General features: G+C 40.6%; 1 protein-coding gene across 2 annotated transcripts in view; it reads left to right on the forward strand.

Annotated features, from left to right (window-relative positions):
* The window catches only part of LOC117370724 (proto-oncogene tyrosine-protein kinase Src-like), a 34,482-nt gene extending 23,818 nt beyond the window's left edge, over positions 1-10,664 (forward strand). For both annotated transcript variants that reach the window (XM_033966248.2, XM_055221960.1), the window contains 8 exons: positions 1,294-1,397; positions 4,014-4,163; positions 4,820-4,975; positions 5,577-5,756; positions 6,034-6,110; positions 6,696-6,849; positions 6,989-7,120; positions 7,546-10,664. In XM_033966248.2, coding sequence (XP_033822139.1) covers positions 1,294-1,397; positions 4,014-4,163; positions 4,820-4,975; positions 5,577-5,756; positions 6,034-6,110; positions 6,696-6,849; positions 6,989-7,120; positions 7,546-7,754 — 1,162 coding nt within the window. In that variant the 3' untranslated portion in view covers positions 7,755-10,664. The remainder of the gene's footprint in view (positions 1-1,293; positions 1,398-4,013; positions 4,164-4,819; positions 4,976-5,576; positions 5,757-6,033; positions 6,111-6,695; positions 6,850-6,988; positions 7,121-7,545) is intronic.
* The last annotated feature ends 11,694 nt before the right edge of the window (positions 10,665-22,358 follow it).

The raw sequence follows: 22,358 nt of genomic DNA on the forward strand, positions 1-22,358 counted from the left end.
CTGGTTTAGACCTGGTTTAGACCTGGTTTAGACCTGGTTTAGACCTGGTTTAGACCTGGTTTATCCTGGTTTTATCCTGTTTTAAACATGGTCTAGCGCTGATTTTGTCTTGGATTAGACCTACATTAGTACTGTTTTTTCCCTGTTTTTTTCCCTGGTTTGTTCCTGTTTTTCCCCTGGTTTGTTCCGACCTGGTTTAGACCTGGTTTAGACCTGGTTTAGACCTGGTTTAGTCTTAGCTTATGTCACTTTCTTGTGGATAAATAATTACAACTTTCTGAGCAGATGCTGCCCATGAACACTGCACCAAGTTTGCTCAAGTTGGAGAAATGGGAATTCTAGAAGTAGCACTAATGATCCATGTTGTGAACTCTTTTTGACTCCCACCAATCAAACGCCCCTGAGGTCACAACAAATTAGATAGATTGTAAGATATTTTGTATCAAGGGAACATCAAGTTTGGTAGAACTACTGTGAGCAACTTCTAAAATAGTTTCTATTCAAAATATTGAGTCAGAAACCGATGCAGCGTGAGCTCAGCCTCCCACCAAAAGTACATGAGCTCACGCAGGTCAGGTGAACGAGCACGAGCCTTGGAGAAATCTTCATCCCATAGACCTGGTTTAGTATCTGGTATAGTCCTGGGTTAGTCCTCGTTTAGACCTGGCTTAGACCTGGTTTATTTTTAGTCCAGCCATGGTTTGAGCCCTTGTATTACTGTATACTGCTTTACTTCAGTCCTTCTTTTGGCCTCTTATGTGTTGTATCTAGTCTTATAGTTAGGTAGATCCATTTATTAAATACATCTTAAGGACTAAACACCTAAACTCCGCAACCACATTTCAAAGAGATGATAGATTGGGAAGTCCCTGGATGACTAAAGAAAAAAGTGAGGGGAAAGGAGGAGCGGGTCTGGAGGGATAAGGAACAGTTTGACTGATCTAACATGTGTCCAAACCGCACCTGCAGCTAGTTGTTTGTAATCGGAAACACCTGGCTTTAATCAGGGCAGTCTTGTGTGATGTCATGTAGTACTTAAAATTCCAATGTCCACTGCAGATGGCACAGATTCCAGTTTAGACTATTCCGACCATAGTAAAATTGTCAAAAAATAACTAGGAACAGTCTGTAAAGATAATGTAGCCAGTTTAGTAGCTTGATTTAGTGTTTAGTTCCACTTTAAACTCTTGCTATATTCAGCACGAGAGCCGTTGTATTGCACTTTTAGTCTAAATACAGTCTTTTAGAACAATAGTGGCTTGTCTGTGTCTGAGCAGCCCCTCTCATTGGCAGGTGGTACTTTGGGAAGATCACTCGGCGGGACTCCGAACGGCTGCTCCTCAACCTACAGAACAGAAGGGGGACTTTTCTGGTCAGGGAGAGCGAGACCACTAAAGGTAACTATGGTAACTATTTCAGAAATCACAAGAGACTATTGATATGTTGATTACTGATTTTATGGAGGGTAAAAATGACTATTAATATGCAGAATTTGTGGTGAGGTTTTAAATCGAAAGTAGCTGGTTAATGGCTCTTGATTATTCCCTCTATCCATTTTCTTCCGCTTTTCTGGGGCTGGGTCGCGGGGGAAGCAGTCTAAGCAGGGACTGTCAGACTTCCCTCACCCCAGACACGATCATAAGATTCAATAATGTGTATTTTCCTCATGACTATTTCTTAGGAATAGCCTAGTTCTAAACAACAACTGGTAAAACGCGGTCTTCTTTCTACAGATTTCTAAACAAATAGGGCTGCATCTGGTATAAATATCCTGTTAATTTAAGTACCCATCTAAAAATAAAAAAAAGCCAACTGGGACTAGTCTTTACATATACATACAGTCATAAATATCTAGTATGGACTGGTTCACATTTTCATTTGACATATGTTTGGACTGGCACTAGCAGTTGTTGTGGCTAAGTATTGCACTGAATAATTTCCATCCACTGTATTTCTACCGTCGTATACAAACATGTAAGGGCATTGTACTTCATATTAACAAGTGCAAAATCAGTTAATGTGTGAATGGAGAAAGTGATGCAACTACCCACAATCCCTTGAGTGTACTCCGAGCAGCAGAAGTACTTCAAACCAAGTGTCTCTTAAGGGAGAGCAAAAGAAAGATGGAGAATCTGCTAATTAAGTGGTTTGCTGTTTTTGACACACACCCTTGGCACTTTTTTATGTTTGGGGCTTGTCTTCATGAACAAAAACACCATCTTAACTTTTAGTGTCTCTGAGGAGAATAATGAATGTTGCAAAAAGAATGGTGAAGTGAAAATGGTTTGGATTTTGAATATTTGGTACGTACATTAAACTAATTTAAATGTATTTGCTTACTAGATGTAACATAATATTTTTACTAAAGTGTGGTTCTTTTGTCAGTCTAAATGATCGGAGATTTTGCAGTCTGAATTTAAGTAAAATTCTGTTGGCTAATTTAGGTTACATTTAGTCATTAATAAAAGTATAAATCTTGCTACTACACATTTTGCAGTGTAAATTGTGATTTTTATGATGACTGAAAGTTTCAGTTTCTTTTGTCAAGCAAGATAATTACCAATATCACGATAAAGTCAATTGTTTACAGTATATTGAACTCAAAATTGATGACATTAGATTCTGCTTTTCATCAAAATGTATACTGTGCCAACTTTTTTTCTATTTGATAACCACTCTGTTTGAAGATAGTGGTGAGTAACTAGGTCGAGTTTGTAGGGTGCTGTCTCCCAATGGCTCCGGAGAAAGAAAGTGGGAGAAGTGGGCGGAGCTTTGGCAGGAGGTTCATGGGGCCCTAGGGTGCCATCTGTAAAAGATATGAGAGATGAGCTGAGCAGGGAGACTGTATGAACTGTGCAGATCTGAGGGGGGCACCGTTTGACCCATTTCAACTCAGACTATTTTGTTTCTTCATTCTGGATAATACATTAGCTTATTGTGGTTTCTTGGTGCATATGAATTATTTCTATAGTGAAGTTTAACAACATAAAAAAATGTGGGAATTCATAAATTGTGATGTCGAACTACTTGTAATTTTTTTTCAAAGAGATTACGTGATAATTGTGCTATGATTGTTTCTGAAGTTGCATAAAATATGTACAATAATGAGCGCTATCAAGAAGGTAAAGTCCATGTATTATCATTAGTCTCATCCTTTGCATTTGGCCCATCCTTCACTGCCTTTGCAACAACTTCCAGAGCTGCACGGTGGCTGAGTGGCTATAACTGTCACCTCATGGGAAGGTTCCAGGTTCGACTCCCGAGCTGCACATTTCTCTGTCTGTCTCTCCTCTGGGCACTCCGGTTTTCCCATCAACCCAAAACATACTCAAAAGGTAAAATCCACCAGCTGAGGTTGTCTTGACCAAAACTAGCACAAGATCTGGAGTTTAGTCCTCGGCAGCATTGAAGCATGGGTCAAATGCAGAGAATGATTTACCTTCAAGAGGGATTAATATAAGTATGCCTTAACAGTTTTCACCTTTGCTTTTCAGGCCTATAATTTTGTTTATTTTTGTCATTATGTTTCTCTGTCTCATCATAATAAATTACTTAATATAATATATGTATGCATTATTTCTTACTAGCCAAGGTAACTCAAAAATAAACACATTACTAGCCAATGTATACTACCTACATTTGGTTTTGGCTAGTGTTCACATCAATCCTTGCTAACCATTCTCTGATGCCCCCAACATTTGGAGACATTTCCTTTACTGCAAATCTATGTACTATTATTGAATATCAGTCGAACAATGTTAAAATAAAACCCAAATCTCCAGTTTCCTCTCACTTTCCTTGTCACCTGTTTAGCCTGTGTCACCACTCTCCCTCACATAGCAGGTCGTCTCGTCGTGGTGTCATTTACCAGGGTCACTGGGGCTTTTTCTTTCCCTCTCCCAGCTGTCCATGTTGGGACGTCCCACCGAGCAGCTGTCGCCTCTGGGATGAGTCCTGCTTTACGACCCCCTCTCTAACCCCCTGTCTGTACCATGTGTTTTTCCTCTTTCCAGGGGCGTACTGTCTCTCCGTGCTGGACTACGACAACACCAAAGGCCTGAACGTCAAACACTATAAGATCAGGAAGTTGGACAGTGGGGGGTTCTACATCACCTCCCGTACACAGTTTACCAGCCTGCAGCAGCTCGTCTTCCACTACCGCAGTCAGTACTTAAAACATATGATTTGACTATGTGCAGTGTATTCATCGGTTTCACATTCTATGCATCATTTTGAGGCATTTTTCTCATTTTAATTTAAATTCTTAACTGCCAAGGCAACGGTGCTAATTTTTTATAATTTTGAAACAAAGTGGTCGGAAAAAGTTTGGACTAAAACACATCTGAATTATTATATTGATATTTATAACATATTATACAGTGACACGGGTACCTTATTTTTCCTTACAGAGCCTTAACCAAGAAATTACTTCAGATATTAAAATTATTTGGTTTTAGTTATTAACTGACAAATTTAATCTTTGGTTAGTTTGCATTTTAACACAGTTTGACTTGTAATGAAAGGTGGAATTTTGTGTGTATATATATATATATATATATATATATATATATATATATATATCTCATCACAGTATTTATCATGGTCGTTAAAAAGTATTTTTTTTCTTATTTTGTGCAATGTCTCAGAAAATGTGGTTTTGTCATTGCAACATTCAAAGAAGCATGGCAAAACTGAAATTAATACAAACTGTTGTGTTGATCATTTTAAAAACTTATTTCTGTGCTCAAAGTGATTGGATATGTGCCCGTATTACAATGCTTTAGTTACAGTAGTTTTTCCCCTGTCCTCCTTTCTCCAGAGCACTCCGATGGGCTGTGCCACGCCCTCACCGATGTGTGCCCTGTGTCCAAACCTCAGACCCAGGGCCTGGCCCGGGACGCCTGGGAGATCCCCCGAGAGTCCCTCCGGCTGGACCTCAAGCTGGGGCAGGGCTGCTTTGGAGAGGTCTGGATGGGTGAGGACTGCTACTATTGCTGCTGCTGTTCTTATTTTTTCACATACTTTTTCAACAGTATTTCATGTCCAATAAGTCTAAACAAATCAGAGCTTATTTATGGAGCACTTTACAACAACACAGCATGTCCCCCATGCGCTTTACAGCGGGGGGACGTATCAAACACAAATTAAACAGCACATAGTAAAGCTATGAAGAAACCGAAAATAGAAAAGGTGTGTTACACAAAGGCCATTTTTTCAGAAACTTTGTCAAGTTCTCCTTTTGTAGTTTTTATAGTACATGCAGTTGCGTCCTTGAGCAAAGGCACGTCACCCACCTTGCTTATGTGTATGAAGGTCTAATCTGAAGGGAATGTTAGTTGGCCGCCACACTTCAGTAAGGGAAGAATCCTCTTTGGATCTGAATTATATAAGACTAATGCATTATCATTGCATTGCATTGTTCCACTGCTGCCAAGCTATTCTTTTTGTAGATCGGGCATTTTGTAAGACACAAATAAACTTTGCATGTCAAAAATGGTTGCTTGCAAATTAGTTTATACACAGTATGGTAACTCTTGATACTACATGTGTAATAACACACCTACATGTCTGTCCAGGTACTTGGAACGGCACAACGCGGGTAGCCATCAAGACCCTGAAGCCTGGGACCATGTCTCCTGAGGCCTTCCTGCAGGAGGCACAGGTCATGAAGAAGCTCCGCCATGAGAAGCTCGTGCAGCTGTACGCCGTGGTGTCTGAGGAGCCCATTTACATCGTCACAGAGTTCATGAGTCAAGGTCGGAAACAAAGCCTATTCTAATCGACAAGATACTGAATATGGGCTCTTTGTAAGATGGAGCGAATATTAGCATGCACATAAGATAAAAACAATATTTTCTCAGACAGTTATTTGAATACTGAGAGATGATTACTTATTCATACCAATACTTATTACACCAAGCTTATAAAATGTGTTGGCTAGATTTCCTTTTGATGCTGTTTTTTAGTTTTATTTATTTGTTTTTTTTTATGTGCATTATGTATGGTTGTTACACATGATTTTCTGTCTTACAGGCAGCTTATTAGACTTCCTCAAAGGTGACGCTGGGAAGATGCTCCGTCTGCCTCAGTTAGTTGATATGGCAGCACAGGTGAGACAGCATACATTTATCAGGCCTAACGTTATAGGCACTGACAAGTAATGATTTTCAGCAAGTTGGACTAGGGCCAGATTGTCAATATGACAAGGCCAGAGCCTCTCCAAAACTGTATGTGGTCTACAGTCAGCCTTTTTAAAAGTGACCCAAGAACGAAAGTGTTTTTAACTGTGTTAATGTTTCTTCATCAGAAATGTACATAGATTTTAAAATCCATTCACTTTTACTTAACTTATATAATTTACTCGTACTTGACTAACTATACAGATAACTAACCACAATACTGGCTCTTTCTTCTAAACCCAATCTAAATGGTTTCACTCCCCAATGCATCAGAAGAGGCTTATTCACTCCTTTGTTTTTAATAAAGCTTGATGATTTACTTATTTGCCATGCATTATTTTAATGTATACAATGCTGGACCGATGTGTCCAAAAGTACTTTAAATAGCCTATCTAATGCCCTTTATTTGAGTTTTAATTATTTCCAAATACACAGGTGGTCATATTATCATCCCTGAATATTACATAACAGCATGCCTTAATAAAGTCCCTGTGTACTTCCCTGGTGCGTGTCCAGATTGCAGCCGGAATGGCCTATGTGGAGCGGATGAACTACGTGCACCGGGACCTGCGCGCCGCCAACATCCTGGTGGGGGACAGCCTGGTGTGTAAGGTGGCCGACTTCGGACTAGCTCGACTCATAGAGGACAACGAGTACACGGCGAGGCAGGGTGAGTCATTCACCATACACTTTTTTAAATGGCCCCCAGTTAAAGAGCAAAAATGTAATATCTCCAAAACGATGGTTATGATAAATGATAATTGTGTATAATGTGAATACATTTTAACCAACAAATCATTTCTGTGTAGGAGCCAAGTTCCCGATCAAATGGACGGCTCCTGAGGCAGCTCTTTATGGCCGTTTCACCATAAAGTCAGATGTATGGTCATTCGGAGTGCTTCTGACTGAACTGGCAACTAAAGGCAGAGTTCCATATCCAGGTAATGAACTGAGAATACTTTTGCAACGTAACCATCAACATTTCTCCTGTATTTACTCAACCTGAACTTTTTCATATACGGCATAGACTGTATATCTCATCTACAGTCAGGCCTTTTGGGACTTTAAATCAATAAAACTAATTTGAATTGTCAGAGGAGGTATTATGCCAAGTCAACTTTTGGAGGCTTTTACCCTGTTATGTTGTTCCCTCATCAAAAACATACCTCAAGAGGTTGTAGATGTCATCCATGCATTTTTGAGTAATCTCGCAGTCTTTCCCGACCTCTATTCAAACCCTCCTTATGGTTGGCAATGTGATTCTGTCAAATGTTCATCCCCCATGTTACGACAGAGCAAGTGCCCATAAGTATACAAAAGCCGTATTCTCAATTATATTGTTAACATCAAATCGCCCCCTCCATAGGAATGGTGAACCGCGAGGTTCTGGACCAGGTGGAGCGGGGGTATCGGATGCCCTGCCCATCAGAGTGCCCCAGCTCCCTCCACGAGCTCATGCTGTCCTGCTGGAGGAAGGACCCGGAGGAGAGACCCACCTTCGAGTACCTACAGGGCTTCCTAGAGGATTACTTCACCTCCACCGAGCCTCAGTACCAGCCAGGGGAGAACCTATAGACCACTGGACCCACCCCACCCTACTCCACCCTACTCCACCCTACCCCCACCCCTGTCCATCTCCATCTCCCTCCAAACCCCCATATCGGAACGATGTGCACTAACTAACCTCAGAGGAACCTTGGAGAACTGAATTAGTCACGGGATTCCTCTTTGTGCCATAACAATACATCAAACTATTTAGCATTTCTTGAAGCAACTCCATCTTGTCCAGATATTTTGGGGATGCTACAAATGTTGTGGCTTTAAAAAGGGAAACTTGTGAGGGGAAAAAGATTACGTTTGCTGTTATATTTTTCCGAAGCAAACCAAATCAGGATCAAGAAGAGACAAGTCAAATTCATGGTTGATTTCCATACAAAAACGCAAACAAAACACTGCCACAATGGTACAAGCCTATCTGAATTCTGATTTTAAGAATTTCTCAATCATTTCTTCTCAAGTGCTGCTTTTTAACTAACATCATGATGGCATTTCTTATTTTTGTGGTATTAACAGGCATGACAACCAACAACCGTTCATCTAATGCTGGGTACTTTTGAGGTTTCTTCTATCTGCTATTCCCGGCTTGTAACTCCATAACGAAATAATGCTGGATCAGAAATTAAACATTTTGAGCAGGTATTCTTTGTACTGCTTTTTTATTTTAATTTTTTAACACTGAAAATAGCACTGCAGTGGTAAAAGGGTGAGTAGTTAGTAAGTTATTAATTTTTATGTAAGCTCTACTAAGAGGCTATCAAAGACCTAAAAGCATATTTTGTTTTTGTGCCAAACGCATATCCTTTTTTACAGTTGTTCATGTATATAATGTTTTCATATTTTCTGGTCTGTTTCAGGCAGCGGTCCAATGTCTCAAAATGTATTATTTTATTTATTGCAGGATATTTAACTGGTGCCATTTGATAATAACTCTACCCATATGAACAGTTGAGAAAATTGTATTTGTATTTTTTTATATTTGCAAATTTGTAAGAATTTGAAGATTCTTAAGACGTATTGCAGTATTAATGTTAGCATTGTTCACAAGGCCTAAGAATATTTAAATCTCGTTAACTAAATTATGTGGAACTTGTTGAATCAAATCAAATTATAAAGCTATATAATATGAAGCTATACAAAAAATGCAACTATCAACCACACATTGAAGAATAGGCCCATGCATTTTAATAAATTGTTATCTAGTCTAATAGTCCACGGTTAGAAACTGCTTCTAGACTAGATCTATAAACTATTCATATGAGTAGACATCAACATGGTACCAATAGACCCACTGGTTAATATTTATACTCTAATATTATGCAACCAGGCTGTCCCAGTGAAACTGTAAAACGTCCGAATCAGGTAACCCTAATATACTGTGTCTAGGAGAGATGTTGTTAGCCAGTTAGCATGCTAATTGTGCCGTTAGCCATTGGCCAACTTATTGTATTACGCTGTGCTTTTTTACATCCATGTGTTTCCATAGGGTGAAGAGAGAAGACGGCAAAAGACATATCGTAACGTTCACTATATAGTTTAGTTTTTGCACTCCAATCACTTAGCACTGTACATAATGGTCATTTATCAACTTGGGTTGCACCACTTTTTCAAAAAATAATTTTTTTTATTTATTTTTTTTGTTAGCTGGATTCAACAAATTCATAGGTTTAGTTGGACACAAAAAATAGATTTAGGACAAAATTTAGGACAAAAATGAGCCATGCAGCAATACATAATAGAATTTAGCCACACAATCTGAAAAATGCTAACTAATTAATTACTAATATGGATGCAAAGAGGTTTTCTGATGGGGCTTTGAAAAGATAATGGACAAAGATGTAAATAGTATTATGGAGAAATGACTGTGACGATCATGTTTTTGTAAATTTATTTTGTTTTATTTTCTCAAATGCCACCACAACTACGTGTTCACTGGATAACCTACTGCTTTTCAATACAGGGCTCACTATAATATAGGCCTCACTATAATATAGGCCTAAAAAAAGTTTACTGTGACTAGATAAAGTGCAAAGTTACTGGCTCGTTTTACTGCTAATAGCCACAATTTAGCTAGTTAAGTTTTTGTTTGTTACTTTTCCTGTTATGAAAGACATTTCAAGGATTTTTGACAACTGAAAAACTATATAGGCACACTGTGTTGGCAAGTAGGGTTAGGGCTCTATTTATAGGAATAAAGCAAAAAATGAGTACATGTGTTGCATATAAATGCATGTTTGACCTCGTGTCTCATAGCTAAATCAACAATAATTGGACAATGGTACCATGTTTGAATTTTTCTTAATCTAACTGATATGCATATAAACCAATTAAACTCATTTTGGACTAAAAGGTTTACTTTTTAATGACCTACAAACTGTATATTTACATACTTTTAAGAGACCCTATATTGTAAAGCAGTCGTTTTTTATGCTAAGAATAAATTAGGGCTAACGCAATGTTACTTTTTAAACCTCAACTTTAAAATTTTAACCCTTGCAAAAAGTCTTTTTTCAGAAAATGTTACTCACTTTTGTTCCTTGTTTAGTTGGGAATACCCTTTTCGTCCACACTGTAAGTCACTGGGATATTGTGGAAGTGGCTATACTCATAACTATGAGTAATGCTGATTTGGTTTTCAGTGCCATAAAAAAAACAAACTTATTTTGACATTTTTTTCAACATTTTTCAGAAGTGTTTTTGGAAATCTATGCAGTTTCGCTCTGGCATTCCTGCAACGTTATGGCCATTTTGTTCAAAAAGTCAAAACACAATTGTTCTAAAGAAGATGGTGTGTGTTGAAGCATTTTGTAAGAACTTCTTATTTTCGTCTTGGGTTTTGGTGTAACAGGACTGAAAATGGGTATTGTGCCACTTTATGTTGATCTTTAAATGTGCAATAAATTATATTTGAACAGTGTTTTTTGATAAGAGTGAGTGCTGGTGTGGCTCATGTCCTTGAACTCAGTAAAAGCATTCATCATGTGGAGTGCTGATTCACGAGAGAGATGTTGGGAAAGTCTGGCTTGTGATTGGAATTTTAATAGAAGCGTCTACTGTTTCTTTTGACTCTGTGCTTTAGTTCCATCTAGTGGGGACAATACACATAGCAGGCCATGCCACATCAAAAGCTGCACAAACTAATCCTCTCCACTCCTCTTGACCATAATGCATAAAGCTAGCCATTTTACGATCTGGAGATGTGTACCTGGGGTCCAATGCTGAGATCAGTGGGATTAAAGGGTTGGTTAGTTTCCTGTGGAGAGTCTAAGGGCCTATAACCCAGGGGTCATGAAATTTCACTGAGATTCAGTTTGAGGAAAAATTCATCCTGGGATCTATTTTATGCCAATCTTATATCATTGTAAAATAGTATTATTTGTTATTTTTCACAATATCCCATATAATTAGTCTGTGTTTATCTCAAATAAAAATAGCCTAAATGTCAGGGAGCATAGGAGCCTTTAAATTACATGGAATCACAAATATAATGGACAAGATAAGCCCATATGACCACATAATGAATAATGATGCACAATAAGTTAGATCAGGATATCAAGTCTTTCTGAAAAGCATGTTTTTAGGTAGGAAAGACAGCCACAAAGGGTCACAAGCAGTTCCTATACATTCCTATTAAGAATGTGTATGTAATATGTAATATGTCTGAATAATATTCATAATATAACATGGGCTTATATAAAAAGTAGTTATTGCCAAAATATACCAAACTTATTCTCTCATTTACAAATGTCCTTTTTTGCTAGTGTTCCTTCACTGTCAGTCAGAGAAAAAAATCAAGAGAGCTTTGGTCCCTCTGCTATACTGGAGGTTTCTGTCCTCCTCTATAATGACCTCTAAGTAGCCAATATGAAGCAAGTCCCAGCTCTTTCTCTTGTGTGCTGGTGTAATGTGGTGCCATGACACAGACTCTGCAGTAGGAAGTCTGGCCCCTGTGGATAAGCCGTCTGTGCAGCACATGACCACTTCCTTCCTGGTACCAGTCTCTGACCTCTGAACTTTAACCCTGTCGACCATTCAGCCATAACAGTGATCATAGTGGGGCTGGAGCTTCAAAGTAAAAAAAACAAAACAAATGTTCCTCCACTTCAGGTGCTGCAACAGGTGGAGATGGTCATCTGTGAAACTGTGAAGTCCTTACACTTGCCACTGTCACTAGGCCTGAAGGTATTTTTGTCCCTAGATAAATTTGATCTATTAGACCAGGGGTGTCCAAACTTTTCTCATTAAGGGCCACATATAAAAACACAGACAAAGCTGAGGGCCAATTGAAGGCCATAGACTGGACACCAATACAGTGACTACTTCAAATCTGTGTTATTATTACAAGTTAGACGGAATCACTAGATCTTTATCCATGCTAAAATCCTCAGTAGGACACATTAAATATTTGATATGGACTTATTAAAGTTGATTTTCAGAAATGTACCGTAAAAAGTACTGTTTAAGGTAATATGGGTCAATTCACCTGGAAGCTTGTGTAACCACTATAGAATATTTAGTTGGTTGGGCTATTGTTTATGGCAATTAACGCATTAAGACGACAGAAGAACAGGCTGCTCAGGGAGCTTGTGCATGAATGACACACACAGAACAGATTGGAATAAAGTAAAATATATTTGGTGAAAGTCAAAACAAAGTGGCATACCATTTAATCAAATTACAATGAACAAAAGTAACGTTTTTAAACAACAACAAAAAAAGAAGGCAGTTCTTTGTCAAAGATTTTGACTTTGTGTGAGAGTTCAGTTCAGTTTTTTTTTTAAGTTGTGTGACTTTGTGTAAGAGTTCAGTTTATTCCCCTTTTTTTTTTTAGGATTCAGTTCAGGTTCAGTTTGTAATCACGCAAATCCGTAATCCACAGTTCGCGGAGCAAAACAAAATATATTAGTCCTACCAGCTCGCCATCAGTAGAGAATCTGTTTGGTCCCATGAAAAAAACCTGACCTAAAAACAAGGTCAAAACAGGATCTCAGTTCAGTTACCGTAACATTTCAACATTCATAATAAAAACAGTTGCGCAACAAATCAAGACTACACATTACACCGACAATACCGCCAGCAGTGAGCAATTAGATTAACAATATATATCAATTACATTAACAGAATGTATCAAAACAGCATAGCAGTGCTGCCGAATTAAAGTTAACACATCAAAGTTAATTAGAACATGATGTTTCATTCATAAATTTTAGTTAATGATTGCCGTAATTCAAAACAAACACAAAAATACTCGCATTCTTAGCGGGATTCAACACGCGGATATGCGGAAACAAACCGCGACTTAATTTACGCCAAACTCGGCACTGGCTTTGAATTTGGGGGATTTCAATGATTATTTAAGATCGAAAACGTTTTGGCAAAACTCACCATTGAGTCGTGTGTGAGAAGAATGTGGAAAGTAATGTTTAAAGCCGAGTAGTTGTCATCCAGTCCAAACGCCAGTTGCACAGACACAGTGAGAGCGGAGTGGGAGGGGCGGAGGAGCAGACAGGTACAGAGCTGCTCCAGTCATTTATTCACCAACCAATTGGGAGTGAGCCAATCAGGGTCAAACACTGACTAGGTAAGGGTAACCCTAGATGGAAGGGGTTACAGGGTCCCCCCCTGACTCAATGTATGTCCTCGTACATTGACCGGGTTGGCTGCAGACAGCAGATGGAGATGAAGCAGCACCAACTGTAACTTCAGCATCTTCCAGTTCATAACTAAAAGCTGTGCTCAGACCATTGAAAATAGCTTGAAGACTTTTCATCCATGGAGTACCCAATTTGCTGTAATGCAGACGATCCGGGGGTTTCCTTGTTCTGGTGGGACGGCCACTTGGTTGTTCAAATGAAATTGGTGAATCCGAGTCTGACGATCCGGAAGGTGAGTGGTCCAATTCATTTAATCCTTCTTCCCCAGGTTCTGAATGAGGTGTAACATTTGTTACTGGGATATCCGCAATAGGAGCAGGTAAGTTTGTTGCCAGGTCAACTTCACTTGAATCAGATCTTTGAGTGAGCTCCAAATCTTCAGCCAAGGATTCAACCTCAATGTCTGTAGAGTCAGATGGATTTAGAGGGGGTTCATTTGACTGGATAGGTGGGCTTTTCTGTGGAGAATCAGCACAAACAGGCTCCACTCTTGCTGGAGCGATATCCACGGTGGTAGTAAACCTTACTGGTTCAGGAATTGGATTGTACCAATAACTGGGTACAAAATCGTCTGGCACAAAGTCTGAATCATCATCATGAGAAGTTGAATCAGTGGACGCAATCTGAGGTGGTTTTACTATGGGTGCTGGCTTGACTTTATGTTTGCTGTCGACTGATAAATACCCACAGGGCAAGAGCAAGTCTCGATGAAGAGTTCGTAAAGGTTTGCTTTTGTGCTCTGGTCTAATTGTATACACTGGAAGCTCTTCAGCCCGTTTTACAACCACATAGACATCGGACTCCCACTTGTCTGCAATTTTGTGTTTTCCTCGCAACTTGACATTACGAACGAGCACTCGATCGCCAACCTCCAACTGTGAAGGGGTGACATGTTTGTCAAACCGGCTTTTGTTTCGGGACATGACCTTTTCAGCATTCTCTGTTGCCAGTCTATAGCTCTTTTCCAGGTTTTCCCGTAGTTTCTGGACATACTCAGAATGTGTTTGAGCTGGCTCCTTCACAGGAAGTCCAAAAGCCAAGTCAATGGGTAATCTTGGTTGACGACCAAACATTAATTCATAGGGAGAGAATCCAGTGGTGTCGTTACGAGTGCAATTGTAAGCATGCACAAGTGGCTTAACAAAGTCTTTCCAATGAGATTTGTTTTCTGCAGATAGTGTGCCGAGCATGTTAAGTAGAGTTCTGTTGAAACGTTCAACTGGATTGCCACGGGGGTGGTATGGTGTAGTGTGGACTTTCAAGATGCCTGCCATGTCACATAGTTCCTTCATGGTTCTCGACTCAAAATCTGGCCCTTGGTCGCTGTGTATCCTTTCAGGAATACCATAGTGTACGAAAAAATGGTCCCAGAGAGTCTTTGCAACAGTCTTTGCTTTTTGATTTGGAGTTGGAATGGCAACTGCATATTTGGTAAAGTGATCTGTCATGACCAAAATATCCTTTATCTTGCTCAGACCCGGTTCTAATGACAGGAAGTCTATGCACAGCAACTCCAATGGACGTGATGTTCTGATATTGATCAGCGGGGCAGCTTTCTCAGGCAGAGCTTTCCTCTTGATGCATCGCTCACAGGTCTTCACTTTTACAATGATGTCATTTGCCATTTTTGGCCAGAAAAACCGTGTGCGGACCAGATCCAAGGTGCGGTCGATGCCCATATGCCCCATGCCATCATGTAAACTGCTCAGAACATCAGCACGACACTCGACAGGTAGTACCAATTGGTACTGAGTCTGATTCCCGAGCTGTCTTCTTCGAACGAGGATGTTATTTTGGAGCTCCATTCGATTTATGTCTCGCAGAAGAAGTGGCAGTTCAGGATATTCTTCCCTTATAGAGGGGGGCGGCGATGCTCCGGTTTCCAGTTGAACAATGACATGTCGGATGGCTGGGTCAGCTCTCTGCTTGGTAGCAATCTCATCAGGACTCAACATCGGAACAGTGGAAGTAAACTGAGTGTCGGCAGTGAAACTGTCAGGGAGGCTGGTGGTATTAGTAGACAACGAATAAATGAGTGCATTTTCAGGGTACACGTCAGGCAAACTGTAGATCAGGTGGCGGTCACAAAGTGCTTGAACTGTGTGCTGGTCAATTGTAATCAAGGTAGGTTCACCCAAATGCTGTTGAGTAAACTTCAGGATCCGCTCTCTCTCCTTCTGAGACATCAAGTCATTTGACAGCTCACCGTGTGGTCTGCGGGAAAGACCATCTGCGTCTGTGTTTGCTTTGCCTGCTCGGTAATGGATCTTGAAGCTGTACGTGGATAGTGCCGACAACCACCTATAACTGGTGGCATCCAGCTTGGCAGAGGTAAGGAGGTAAGTGAGTGGATTGCTATCAGTTATTATCGTGAATGTTGCACCATAAAGATAGTCATGAAATTTTTCGGTCACTGCCCATTTCAATGCTAGAAATTCTAACTTGTGGGCTGGGTATCGGGATTCACATCTTGATAAGCCCCGACTAGCGTAGGCGATAACTCGGCTGTGGCCTCCTTGCTCTTGATACAAAATGGCCCCCAAGCCGATGGAGCTGGCGTCAGTGTGCAGAATATAGGGTTTTTGCGGGTCAGCAAAAGCAAGCACCGGCGCCGTAGTGAGCTTTTCCTTGATGGCATCAAATGCTTGTTGACAAACCGCATTCCAACGAGCACCGAATGGCTGCTTGGGATCCAGATACAAAGCAGATTTTAAAGAATTCCGCAGTCGTCTCTGAAGCGGAGGGTAGCCAGATGTAAGTTCGTTAAGAGGCTTCACAATGGTAGAATAGCCCTGGACAAAGCGGCGATAATATCCTGCAAATCCAAGGAATGATCTGAGTTCTTTGAGATTGTTTGGAATAGGCCATGACTTTAAGGCCTCAATCTTATCAGGATCAGTCTCCACCCCGTTCTGAGAAACCACATGACCCAAATATCGCACTGAATTCTGGAAAAACATGCATTTCTCAACCGACAGTTTCAATCCAAACTCCTTTAATCTGTGCAGCACTCTCATTAGCCGTTTTTCATGTTCCTCGAGGGTTGGAGCAAACACAATGAGATCGTCAATGAAGACCAGCACTTCCTTCAAATTCATCTCTCCGACACACTTCTCCATCAACCGTTGAAAAGTGCTCGGTGCATTTGTAACTCCTTGAGGCATGCGATTGAATTCAAAGAATCCAAGAGGGCACACGAAAGCCGTTTTACACTTATCAGTTTCCTCCATTTCAATCTGATAGTATCCAGACTTCAAATCCAATACAGAAAACCACCGTGATCCCGATAAAGCTGTGAAGGTATCTTCAAGTTTTGGTAAGGCATAGGCATCTTTGATTGTTTGAAGGTTGAGTTTCCTATAATCTATGCACAGTCTGACAGTTCCATTTTTCTTCCTGACCACCACAATAGGAGATGCAAATGGTGACTCAGACTCTCTGATGACTCCGGACTCCAGGAGTTCTTGTAAATGTTTGCGAACTGCATCAAGGTCTTGAGGATGGATGGGCCGAGGCCTTTGCTTAAATGGAGTTGGGTCAGCAAGTTTGATTTGGTGCTTTACCTTGCCCGTTCTGCCAAAATCCACATCATGCTGAGCAAAAACCTCTGGAATGCTGTTCAAGTTCTTGATAATTCTGTCTTTCCATTCAGGGGACAGGGATGTATTGCCAAAGTTGTATTCATATCTTGGCCTGGCTTCATCAGATGGCATCGTTTCAGAAGTATCCTGGGTAAACTGGTGAGTACAAGACACGGACTGGAAGGCACTTACTTCAGCAATGGCAACTCTGGGGCATAAAGTGACATTGTGCTTTGATTCATTGTGGATAAGCACAGGGACCACACATGGCAGATGGCTGTTGATGTCGACCAGACAAGACTTGACCATCAGACCCCCAGGCAGTGCAAATGAGGTTGGGTGCTCAACCATCACCGACTTCTCTCCCTGCAAACAGCAGGCAATGGTTATGCCTTCCAAAACAACAGTCTGCCCTGCCGGAATTGTTTGAGGTTCAGCAGTATTCAGCTTGACAACTCCATGAAAGCGGTCTTGAGCCAATTTATGGCGTCGCTCTAGCACCGTTAAGGCCATCTGATAACCATGCTGAACAGGCTTGAACTCAACACCAAGCTCACTGAACTGTTGATATGCTTGGTCCAGCGCATTAGTTCCAATGAGGATGGATGGTGTAGAGGTCCTCAAATCTGGTACCACCAGGGCAAGCGTAGCCACCTCAACAGGAGCACCCAGGAACTCAGAAGGGAAGGTGATGTTGAGTTCTATATAACCCAGGTAGGGCACAGCCTGGCCATTTGCTCCCTCGACTTCCAGCAGATTGTTCAATGGTTGGATCTTCTGGTCAGACAGATGGACAGAGTGGAAAGATTGTGAAACTGTGGTAACCTGCGACCCTGTATCCAGCAGACAATTTACAGTGACTCCATCTATAACAATCTGACCTGTACACTTGGTACCAACAAGTCCTTTCGGTAGTTGATGACCTTGGATTTTGGGACATTGGATGGCAGCAGTCTCGGCTCGTCCCTCCTCAGAGACTGCTTCTAGTTTAACTGACCGGTGTTCTTATTCTTGGCCCATGCTTCCCGTCTTTCCTGCAACATCTTTTTCTTTTGTTGAACCAGAGTTGGATTGGCTGAGTTGGTACAGTTAGGGGCAATATGCCCATCCTCTCCACATTTAAAGCAGAACCCTGGTTTGGGCCATGAGGGTTGACCCTTGGCTCCACCTTGTGGCTGACATTTTTTTCCAACAGAGCCTTTACTTTGTTGTGAGAGAAGGGTGGACATCTGTTGCTGAAGTTTTCTCATTTGTTGTTTCAGCTCAGCAATAGTAGCGCTTTCAGCATCGGTGTGGCCACAAGAACACGTGCTTTGAGTGTGCAGCTGCACTCGTTGCTGCTTGGATGAGCCCAAGTGTTTCTTCATGAGGGTTTCTTTCGCCTGCTGCCGATCTTCTTCTGTCCTCAACATTAACAACAGCTCAGAGAATACAGGAGGTTTCGCTTTTCTTTGTTCCAGCTGTAATTTGGTAATCATGGCATTGTCCCAACATCCACGGCAAAACTGTTTTAATAAATGTTTGTCCACATCTTGAGCAGAAACCCCTCCACGCTTCACCACTGTGTTCAAGGTAAGTGACAGGCGCTGCAGGTAAGCAGAGGGCTTCTCTCCGGGGTCTTGTAGAGTATTCAAAAATTGAGCAAATAACTCTTCTCCATCCTGTACAGTGGCATAGGCAGAATCCAACACTTTCAAATAGATTGTAGGCAAAGTGTTTGGTCCCAATGCTCTGACCACATCTGCCGCTGGAGACAACAAACTTTCCAATATTCTTCGTGTCACGTGCAGAGGGGACAAAGCAGGATCTGCCATTAATGATTCAATTTGTGCTCTCCATGCTTCATATTCACTTTCATTTGCAGATTTGGGTGTTTTTCCAGAGAATGTGCGAAGTCTCACAGAAGGTAATGAGTGAGCTGACATTTCCCCTGTTTTGACAATATGCTCCACCACCACTTTTTGGACTTCTGGGGGGTTCAGTTGTGTACTGGAGAGTGAGATTTGTTGTGCTGCAGGTACTGACCCCTGCTGGTCAGATGTAGCATTTTGGATTGCTGCCCCCTGCTGGCCAGGCAAGGGAGCAAACAAATCCACAAATTGATCATCTCCCTCCTCTTCAGTATCCTCATCATTTCCCATATCCGGGTTCATTTCAATTGTGTCCAAGTGCTGACTGATTTGAGTCATGACATCTTTCAGTACAAGTTCAAAATTCTGTCCACTTCTTCGAGCCAAGTATCTCAGCTCATCCAGGTAGTCAGGGGAGGTTGTCGCTGCCCCTCCCACTGTATCTGTGCATTCTACAGGAAAGGTTTGTATACGGAATGAAATGTCTGGTTCTTCTTTTAGGCTGTAATTATATGGCAATATTGGTTCGAGAGTAGTTAAAGCAGCAGAGTCAGAAAATTCAATGATCAGGTTTTTAAAGTATGGGCTTGATACATCATTAACATAGGAACTCTTTTCAATGGACCCATATTGTTTTAGAAAACTGATTAATTCATCATCTTTCACTGTATGAGTGACACCAGAAACCATAATGCACTTTGCAGCATTCATTTCAGATAAATTCATGATTTAAGCAGTTCAAATAATATACCCAAGATTCACATAAATGTTAATTCACAAAACCATATAATTCATAACCACAAACTCCTGGCTAGCTCGCCAAATGTTACCACTATAGAATATTTAGTTGGTTGGGCTATTGTTTATGGCAATTAACGCATTAAGACGACAGAAGAACAGGCTGCTCAGGGAGCTTGTGCATGAATGACACACACAGAACAGATTGGAATAAAGTAAAATATATTTGGTGAAAGTCAAAACAAAGTGGCATACCATTTAATCAAATTACAATGAACAAAAGTAACGTTTTTAAACAACAACAAAAAAAGAAGGCAGTTCTTTGTCAAAGATTTTGACTTTGTGTGAGAGTTCAGTTCAGTTTTTTTTTTAAGTTGTGTGACTTTGTGTAAGAGTTCAGTTTATTCCCCTTTTTTTTTTTAGGATTCAGTTCAGGTTCAGTTTGTAATCACGCAAATCCGTAATCCACAGTTCGCGGAGCAAAACAAAATATATTAGTCCTACCAGCTCGCCATCAGTAGAGAATCTGTTTGGTCCCATGAAAAAAACCTGACCTAAAAACAAGGTCAAAACAGGATCTCAGTTCAGTTACCGTAACATTTCAACATTCATAATAAAAACAGTTGCGCAACAAATCAAGACTACACATTACACCGACAATACCGCCAGCAGTGAGCAATTAGATTAACAATATATATCAATTACATTAACAGAATGTATCAAAACAGCATAGCAGTGCTGCCGAATTAAAGTTAACACATCAAAGTTAATTAGAACATGATGTTTCATTCATAAATTTTAGTTAATGATTGCCGTAATTCAAAACAAACACAAAAATACTCGCATTCTTAGCGGGATTCAACACGCGGATATGCGGAAACAAACCGCGACTTAATTTACGCCAAACTCGGCACTGGCTTTGAATTTGGGGGATTTCAATGATTATTTAAGATCGAAAACGTTTTGGCAAAACTCACCATTGAGTCGTGTGTGAGAAGAATGTGGAAAGTAATGTTTAAAGCCGAGTAGTTGTCATCCAGTCCAAACGCCAGTTGCACAGACACAGTGAGAGCGGAGTGGGAGGGGCGGAGGAGCAGACAGGTACAGAGCTGCTCCAGTCATTTATTCACCAACCAATTGGGAGTGAGCCAATCAGGGTCAAACACTGACTAGGTAAGGGTAACCCTAGATGGAAGGGGTTACACTTGAGTGCCAAGAAAAATTGGTCTGAGGGCCACATTTGACCCCCGGGTCAGAGTTTGGACATGCCTGTATTAGAGTAAATCATTTTAGGTTATGGCTCATAATATAGGACAAAATAAACCAAACAAAAGCATTTTACATTGTAATGACTATAATTACATTAAATAAGCTAAAAAAAAAAATGTCTGCAATGATACAAACCAAGCTATACTTCATTCAAACTTGTTTACAGCTATCTGATCCTGTAAAGATACATTTCAGTACAATAGATATCTTACTTTTTTATTACAATAGTGATACATTGAATACTATTCAAGTAAACTCCACCAACTGAACCATATACTTTGTGCAGCTGACTCCTGTGTTACCACTAGAAGGCACTGCTCAGCCACACACTGTCAGTTCCACGGAGGGACAGATTGTGCCTCCACCTGCTGCAGTGCCCGGCCTCTTGACCACATTAACCCTGCGCCCCTCGCTCAGACAATCGGATGGATGACTCTGGTTTAACCCCATTTGGCTCTGGACCCGGGTTAAATGTATTCCCTCCTCCCCTGGGTTTTCTCTGTCACAGCATGACTCTCACTAATCAAACACAGATGAGTTTCTATTGGTTTAAATCAGAGCCACGAGGAGCCAATCAGCAGCCCACGTTCCCCCTGTAATTAGAAGAGGCCATTGCTACACTTTCCTTGCATTGGATGTTACCTATTATATTACAGAGGTTAATAGCCACCCAGGCCCAACCAAATCAATACTATGGCACTATCATTACTTTAAAGGCTTGTAATTCACATTTCTGTTCCTAAAATTTCAATGATATTAAAGGCACTCTGACTTCTATCATTTAAAAACAGAAAACAGAAAATGTTTTGCAGTGTTCCAAAGTTATTCATCACTTACCTAATGCATTCTGACCATCCTAATAATTCACTGCAATGAGTTTATAAGCTCTTTTTACAACTCTCAGAGACTAGAGCACAGTTTTGCCATGACGGTAAAGCTAAATAACTAGAATCCTAATGCGCTAATGCTTAAAGGGTCTACAATATATTTGGGGCAACACCAATTTTGCTCAAGTACATGGAAAAAATAGGGTTCAGGGCCTATAAATGTGCACTGCTTAGAATGACTTTTCTGCTTTTCCGGTGTAGCGTTCATGGAGATAAAGTACTTTCGCTTGTTTTGAGTATGATATTAAACCCATCTGTCTCTGTGTAGATAAGTAGATGGTACCACCAGGACATTTTTTGGCATTTTTCTTAGCAATTGAAATGCCTGTTACCCGGTAAAATAACTGGTTAAATTTAATGCCATGAGGACCTTATAATGATATGCTAAAATGATGCTGAAATGACAACACTTGGATTTACCAGACCAGGCATTTAAACTACAGTAGCTTTTCCTGCGCTGCACATGTGGATGCAGCATATGCAGACAGAGGAATGGACTGTTGGCCCTATTGTCCGTGCTGACAGTTAAACGTGTGTGTGCGGTGTTTTCTCCATGTACAGTAAGTGCGTCTCATTTATCTCATGTCTCATTTCCATCTGTTCAAACACTAAACTCCCAGACAAGCCAAAGAGGCATAAAGAG

This window comes from Periophthalmus magnuspinnatus, chromosome 5 (assembly GCF_009829125.3).
Source record: "Periophthalmus magnuspinnatus isolate fPerMag1 chromosome 5, fPerMag1.2.pri, whole genome shotgun sequence".
Taxonomy (NCBI): Eukaryota; Metazoa; Chordata; class Actinopteri; order Gobiiformes; family Gobiidae; genus Periophthalmus; species Periophthalmus magnuspinnatus.